Below are 8,669 nucleotides of genomic sequence, written 5' to 3' on the forward strand. Positions count from 1 at the left end.
GGAAAGCTCCGGACACACGTCCCTGGAGCTCTCCATCTGCTGGAAAACCTGCTGAGGAGTGGCTGTCCCCTCATCTTTGCTAATATCTGGCCACTGGTGACGTAGTCAGCTGCTACTGCTCTTGCTATCTGGGACTATGCTTTCTTATTCTAATCTGTAATCTGTACATCAAAATTGGAGCCCTCTAGTTTTTTGTTAGTGAATCAATCACAGCACTTTGTTCCTGAGCTGTTTTCATGGATGTGGGTATTTCAGAGATGCATCTTTTAAAATGATAGAAAGTAAATAAGAAAGTAAAAAAGACTCGTGGGAGAGACCGTTTGCTGTTCTGCTAAAAATGACTGTGTTCAGTTTAATTTTGATTCTTTGTTGAACTATTGTTTTGCTGTTGTTTTCCTTTGTTTAGTTTTATAGCCGGCATGTGTGACATGCATTATCTGGAGCTTAACTGGACATACCAAAGTAAGCAAGGCATGATTCCCAACATCGATTATGGTTTAGTGGTAGACTTAAATTCCTTTTGAAAGTGTGCTAGCAAGAAACTTTTTACCACATGTGAGCATGCTAAGTTACTTCAGTCGTGTCTGATTCTTTGCAACTCTATGGACTATAGACCCCCAGGCTCCTCTGTCCATGGGATTCTCCAGGCAGGAATACTAGAGTGGGTTGCCATTCCCTTCTCTGGGGGATCTTTCTGACCCAGGGATGGAACCTAGGTCTCCTATTTTGCAGATGGATTCTTTACTATCTGAACCACCAGGGAAGCCCATCTTCTACCATAAACACAGTTTAATTAGAGATACAAGACTTCAATACTGTTATAAAGGACCTGAATTCAGTAGGTACCATAAAAAGAGCAGAAAAATGGTATGCAAGATCAGAGGCAGACAGCCACTCCAGAGTGTACATTTGAAAGAGCAGGGGCTACAGAGTTGCTTTCAAATTCTGGCTTTGCTATTTGCAGGCCCTATGAACTCATGAGGCTTAATCTCTACATGTGTCACGAGACGGGTGAGTATTTCAGAGCTACTGAGAGGACGGTATGAGAGAATCTACATAAAGAGTCTAACACATACTTGGCATTCAACAACTTAACCAAGCGCTTGCTTTTCAAGCTGAGGCATTCAGAGGCTATGGTATTACAAACATAGTTATAAGAGCATGGGGAATTAAAGTCAGAGAACCTAGGAGCTAGAATCCCATCCATGCCTCTTACAAGCCATGTGAACTCAGATATATTACCCAGCCAGCCTGAACCTATGCAAAGTCAACACTGAGGCTAGAACAGGGAGACCAAAATGTTCTCGACAGCCATGTAATCTTCCTCATCATGTAAACACTGTTTCACTAGAAGCCTCCACAATTGATGTGATTATTATATTAAAAAAAAGTCATTTCTACAGGAATGATGACTCTCTTCTTGAAACTGATGAATGCACAAAAAATGCAACACAAAACAAGAATGTGTGATATAAATTCCTCATATGTGTGATATAAATTTCTCATATTTTTCATAGAAAACTGAACATGGTAGATAATAAATATTTAATTCTTATCTACAGAGTCAACTCAACAAAAATATTGAAATCTCATTCATTTTGCAGTAAAGGAAAAATGAACCTAATAGGTTTAGCTGGTGTGCACCTTGCTGAAAAATCTCATATATTCAACCAACGTGGTTTCAAAATGACTGCCTTATGATCCTCAAACATTCAGTGTTTTCTAATTTACTCAGTAAGGCAGGAAACCTGGCTGACTGTGATCCTCTATCCTTACAAAGAGTTATAAAACCTCAGTACCTTCAACTGTTGCATTTGCCCACATAAGCAATTATAGAGAAGAAATAAATGAGGGAAAGCAAGGAGGAAAAAAGATACAATTCTTAGTTGAGCTTTCCCTATTCACATTCTGCACAATAAAACATATTTTGTGCAACTGGAAGTTTTCAGGTATATATTGAGAAATATGCTGGTTTCTCCATTAAGAAGCCCTGCAACTTTAAGCAAGTTCTTTGAGTCTTAGTTTCCCAAGATAAAAGACTGGCCTGGTAAATCCATAAGATCTCTCCCAGCTGACAAATTATATACTTCTAAAGCTCAAGAAAATCTTTTAAAAAAATAATGTTTAATAATTGGGGGTGGAGGACATATACATTAATGCAACCATGTGGCCTTGAAAATAAAAATCAAAACGTTCAACCAAGAGTAACTTAAAGCATAATTACATTAAAATGATAATAAAAAGTACATAGATAGATGGATGAAGGGGATTAAGATTTAACGATTTAACATCAGTCACTTGAAAGGGGGAAGAAGGCAGTGGAGACAGTGTTATCCATATAAAATCAATGATCACTTGATTTGATTTCTTAAGCCAGAAAGTTTCTGCATCAGAAAATCACCTAACAGGTGAGAACACAACGTTAAAGACAAAAAGTTGCAACAGCAAAGCTGTGAGAAAAAGACATCAAATGATAATTAACACAGAAAGATGTATCTTTTGAAATGCAGTGATTTTTACCCATTCTCTAATCTCAAAAAAAAAAAAAAAATGCAGCCTTTGTCTAACTGCTCTTCCCCTCCTCACCCTATTTGAAACTGTGCTCTCAAGACCATCACGGTATGCAGTTTTAAACAGGGCTCTTAAATTCCAGTCTCTGTTTGAAACTGGTCACTTCACTCAACCAGCTCCAGAAATGGTCTGTATGCCCTTCCTTGGGCTTCCCTGGTGGGTCAGTGGTAAAGAACCTGCCTACCAATGCAGGAGATGTGGGTTTGATCCCTGGGTTGAGAAGACGCCCTGGTGAAACGGCAACCTGATCCAGTATTCTTGCTTGGGAAATCCCATGGACAGAGGAGCCTGGCGGGCTACAGTCCGTGGGATGACAGAAGAGTCAGACTTAATTCAGTGACTAAACAACAACAACAACATTCCTTTTCTCAGCTTTTTCCATCACTGAATGGCGAGACAAACAAACCTTTACATGTGAACAAAGAGTGGAAATCAGGACTTTCTATTAACTTTCCCTGATAATTTAGGGGGGAAAAAACAGCATGATTTTTAAATGAATTGTCTTCTTTCTCATTTGGGTTCTAAGTTATTCTACCACAGACCTACAAATCTAGTATAGTTGTTCAGGGACTCATCCTAGAAGTATTTTTAAGAAGTAGAATAAATTTTACTGTTCTGTACAGAAAAAAAAAAAAAAAAGATTTCAGAGACTTCCCCGGAGTATTCATTTCTCTGTAAATAACAGGAATGCTTAAAACAAGAAAAAATATAACCAGTGACAATCATATTTAAGGATAAGAAGTTACATTTGCCAAAATCCATCCCCGAAATACGTGAGGACGGTTCAGTAGATTAAATCAGCAATCGTCACAGAATTTAAACCCCCAAAGTTGTAAACAAAATATAGAGTGCTCTTTTGTTCATGACATGTCATGAACAAATTACCAAAATGTGTTTTCTCCTCAGGTGTCAGTTTTTCCCTCTTTTAGTGACTGATGGTTCCCAGTGTTATTACAGAAACAGATTGATCTTTTTAATGAGCCAGTTTAATAGACTCCAAAATCTCACCGTGGCTGCTCATCCATGTCAGACCATATGCACCAACAAAACATTCAGTAAAACAAAAAAAGCTCTGCTGTCAGACAGCTCCATACTCTATAAAATTTCATATAGTAGGTCTGGATATACAGATAAATAACTGGAGAAGAGAAAAATGCATATGCAAACAAGATGCAGAAAATATATGCAAAGAAATACTGTAGAGGCCCATATTTTCTTGGCTCTGATGAAATTCCCACAAGATACAAATGTATTTACACAACATATTCTCATTACCCTTCCTCCTAACTCTAAGGAAATCCATGTGCCATCTTTCCATTATAACACACACTTCAGGGTTCCACTTGAAAAAGAATGTTCCAGCCAGACAGCAACTGTGTGAATTCTGACTCCAGCACCTGTCTATGAATAACCAGAGGGGAACAAGACTAAAGGCTCTTTTAAGAAAGTTCTATCTGACTGAACACAAACATGCATGCATACACAGTTACAGATCGGCACAACAAAAATGCTGATTTTCTGTGGAATTCATACAAAGTTTCCATGTCGATGTTAGCACGTTGCCAGGCTTACCTCAATATGGTTCAAGAGAGGTCTAAAGTTACAGGATATTCACATATAAAACACTGGGATAGAAACAGTGGAGAGAGGGCTGAAAATATAGAGAAATGGATAAAACAAGCTTTTATTCTGTCTGTTATGGTTACTGAGCGTTTAAAGTTTCTAGAATAGATTGTGTTCATGTCTGATCTTGGCTGCAGGATTATCTTTGCATGTATCACAGTCATCTAAACCTTTCCTGGTTATCCCTTCCCCCACCCAAATAAATGTCCTCCTTCCAAACTTTCCATCTAGTCTCTCCCTAACTTTCTTTACCGCACTGTCTTGGAAAAATGGAGCCGAAGCACCTCTATACCAGCACACAGGACTGATTCCCTTCAGGGTAAGAGGTTAGGATCAGACAGGAATTCACATCTATCCTTGGGCTGGCTCCTGGTTTTCAGCATCACGCGGACATGTCACCCAGACACCTGGATTAAGCACTGCCTTTAAAGCTAAAGTACCAAATGCTTAAATACGACTAGGAAAATACAGCTTGCAAAAACAAGAAAGTAGCACTGTTGGTAGGTCATGGAAGGAGGTTGGGTCTACAGGCTGTCAGAAGTAAACTAACATTTAACCCTTTGCTTTAGGATTTTAAACTATTAATGAGGTCCCATGTCACGAGGAGAAAAATTCCAGAGATTGGAGCATAAAAACTGCTTAACGGAGGATTATGTAATAACTATATGTAAACTGGCTGGCTTTTAATAACATTCTGATTTGCAAAGCAGCTAATACATTTAAGGGTAGCTAAGTCGGTCACAGATAGAAGGATCCTAAGCTCCTATGAATCTGCGCCAGAGTGTTAACCCTTCAAAGGCTGGTCTCCTCTTGCCTAATAAAATGCAGAAAGAGTGAATGGATAAACAGAGAAAGGAAACAAAGCATATGACAAACACGTTTCTGAATACAGTTTCATTTTAAGATTCTCCATATTTTACAAATGCAAGATGCTAATAAGACTTCATATTTTTGCATTAGAAAATATTTACAAATGAAGCTGAGCTATTCAGGAAACTTATTTTAATAAGGTACATTGGAAGTTTCATGTGTATGCCTTATTCAACAAGTAATTTGTAAGGTTTCATGGAGAAGGGGCTTTATTTTACATTTCTTAGAATTCTCAGTTATGACAGCAGAGTACCTGGAGGAATGAATATTGACTGGTAGATAAAATTTATCAGAAAAAAACGCCACCTATTAGTTCTATTACTGAACTCTTATATTCACTCAGTTCAACTAGCTTCACTGAAGTTTTCTCTTAGTTCATACAAAACCCAAATTAAACAGCTACTGTACTGTGCTTAGGCCAGATTTCAAAACGATCATGTTCTGAGAAAACCTGGAATAATAAATTATTGGAATAATAAAATATATGCTTTGGATGAATCATATAGTAAATGTGAAGTTTCATATAGGCATACCTTGGAGACACTGCATGTTCCATATCAAATCACCCTGATAAAGCAAATAAAGCCAGTCACACAGTTTTTTTTCCTTTCCAGTGCTCACAAAAGTTCTGTTTACACTATACTGTATTCTCTTGGGTGTACGGTAGCACTATGTATAAAAAAAGGATATACCTTAATTATAAAACAATTTATTTCTTAAAAACACCAAAACAATTACAATGGTTAACATTAAAGATGACTGACCACAGATAACTGTAACAAATATAATAATGAAAAAGTTTGAAATATTGTGAGAATTACCAAAATGTAGCACATTTGCTCTTAGAAAAATGGTGACAAGAGACTAGTTCCAGGCAGGGTTGCCACTAACCTTCAGTTTAAGAGGGAAGGAAAGAAGGGAGAGAGGGAGGGGGGAAGGCTGGAAGGAAGGAAGGAAGGAAAGCAGTGTCTGTGAAGCACAGCAAAGCGCAATAAGATGTGGAATGCCTGTACTGACTGTGTGTCTGATAAACATCAGTGGCACTTGGCGCATGTGAGCATCATTCATCTTTACCTTTTCCTTTAATATTTCAAGCAACAGTGGTGATCATTTGTGATGCACAGAAAAATCAAGTCACTAGACTGTACATCTGCAACTATCATAGTGCTGTAGGTCAATTAAACTTAAAAAAAAAAAAAATTACAAGTAACAAAGCTTAACCTGCACAGGCCAGAGACTCATCATTCTGCAGCACCCCAGGCCAGAGCAAGATTCCCTATGGCCCCTCTAGGCTATTATTTTGCAAGACGTGTCAGTCAGTCGTTGAAATACAACACGGAACAGCCTCATGTGGCCGGTCTGGGGCCCTCCCCCTCTCACCTGTCTGGAGTTCGCCTCTTCCCGTTTTCGTTCACATCGAGAAGCAGCTCTGAGGAGTCAACAGGTGAGGTGGTGCTGGCATCCAGAAGCAGCTGTTCGTGCTGGGCGAGGTACTGGGCAGGGTTCTGTTTGGCCAACCTCGCGCAGTGGAGGAGCTCACGCTGCAGAAGCGGCAAGTTGGCCTGCAAGGGCAGAACAGGAATGAGCGGCTGCCCAGAGGCTCCTTCCAGCCAGGGGGCCTGCTCCACTTGGCAAACACTATCGGACCGGACCACACAACTCAGCTAGAGGAAATGCCGCCGAAGGCATGCAGTTCCCAGGCACCTTCCAGCACTGGCTACAGCCTTAGCTTCCCTCTGGGCCTGGGGTGGATGAGATGCCTGAGGCAGGTCTCACCCCTTCTACCTTCAGGCCCATTGGTAACATTGGGAGTGGCTCCTATTTAGGATTCCTTCATAAGCTTAGCAGGGTGGGAGGTGGGAGGGAGCTTCAAGAGGAGGGGACGTATATGCATGGCTGATTCGTGTTGATGAATGGCAGAAACCGACACAATATTGTAAAGTAATTACCACTCAACAAAAATGTAAACTAAAAAAAGAAAGATCATAAAAGAGCGAAAACAAAAGCTCCCTTCATATTCAAACATTGTAACCTCTACAGGCTATCAGATTCCAGCTCCACCTTTTGTTTCCCACTAGGAAGATAGATGGTCAATATTGATTTCAGATTGATTATATTCTTTGCAGCCAAAGATGGAGAAGCTCTATACAGTCAGCAAAAACAAGACCAGATGCTATTGTGACTCAGATGATGATCTTCTTACTGCAAACTTCAGACTTAAATTGAAAAAAGTAGGGAAAACCACTAGACTATTCAGGTATGACCTAAATCAAATCCCTTACAATTATACAGTGGAAGTGACAAATAGATTCATGATATTAGATCTGATAGACAGAGTGCCTGAAGAACTATGGATGGAGGTTCAGGACACTGTACAGGAGTCAGTGATCAAAACCATCCCCAAGAAAAGGAAATCCAAAAAGTCAAAACGTTTGCCTGGGGAGGCCTTATAAATAGGTGAGAAACAAAGAGAAGTGAAAGGCAAAAGAGAAAAGGGAAGATATATCCGTCTGAAAGCAGAGTTCCAAAGAATAGCAAGGAGAGATTTTTAAAAAGCCGTTTTAAGTTATAAGTGCAAAGAAATAGACGCAAACAATAGAATGGGAAAGACTAGAGCTCTCTTCAAGAAAACTGGAGATACCAAGGGAACATTTCATGTAAAGTAGGGCACAATAAAGGACAGAAACGATATGGACCTAAGAGAAGCAGAAGACATTAAGAAGAGGTGGCAAGAATACACAGAAAAGCTATGTAAAAGAGCTATGTAAAAAAGATCTTAATAACCCAGATAACCATGATGGTGTGATCACTCACCTAGAGCCAGACACCCTAGAGTGCGAAGTCGAAGTCAAGTGGCCCTTAGGAAGCATCACTACGAACGTAGCTAGAGGAGGTGATGGAATTCCAACTGAGCTACTTCAAATCCTAAAAGATGATGCTATTAAAGTGCTGCACTCAATATGCCAGCAAATTTGGAAAACTCAGCAGTGGTCACGAGACTGGAAAAGGCCAGTTATTTAACTTATTTAACTTATATGCAGAGTACGTTATGCAAAATATCAGGCTGGGTGAAGCACAAGCTGGAATCAAGATTGTTGGGAGAAATATCAATAATCTCAGATATGCAGATGACATCATCCTTACGGCACAAAGTAAAGAGGAACTAAAGAGCCTCTTGATAAAAGTGGAAGAGGAGAGTGGAAAAACAAGCTTAAAACTCAACATTCAAAAAACAAAGGTCATGGCAGCCAGTCCCATCACTTCACGGCAAATAGATGGGGAAACAATGGAAACAGTGACAGACTTTATCTTCTTGGGCTCCAAAGTCACTGCAGATGGTGACGGCAGCCATGAAACTGAAAGACACTTGCTCCTTGGAAGAAAAGCTATGACAAACCTAAACAGTGTGTAAAAAAGCAGAGACATTACTTTGCTGATGCTATGATTTTTCCAGTAGTCATGTATGGATGTGAGAGTTGGACCATAAAGAAAACTGAGCACTGGAAAATTGGATCTCTTGAGCTGTGGTGTTGGAGAAAACTCTTCTTGAGAGTCCCTTGGACTGCAAGGAGATCCAACCAGTCCATCCTAAAGAAAATCTGTCC

The 8,669-nt window shown here is 39.6% G+C and overlaps 1 protein-coding gene across 1 annotated transcript in view; it reads right to left on the reverse strand.

Annotated features, from left to right (window-relative positions):
* RUNX1T1 (RUNX1 partner transcriptional co-repressor 1) overlaps positions 1–8,669 on the reverse strand; it is a 151,093-nt gene that overhangs the window by 43,277 nt on the left and 99,147 nt on the right. The window contains 1 exon segment of the mRNA XM_065902568.1: positions 6,445–6,626. Within this exon segment, the coding sequence (XP_065758640.1) occupies positions 6,445–6,626 (182 nt within the window).

The sequence above is a fragment of the Muntiacus reevesi genome, chromosome 12 (genome assembly GCF_963930625.1).
Source record: "Muntiacus reevesi chromosome 12, mMunRee1.1, whole genome shotgun sequence".
NCBI classification, from domain to species: Eukaryota; Metazoa; Chordata; class Mammalia; order Artiodactyla; family Cervidae; genus Muntiacus; species Muntiacus reevesi.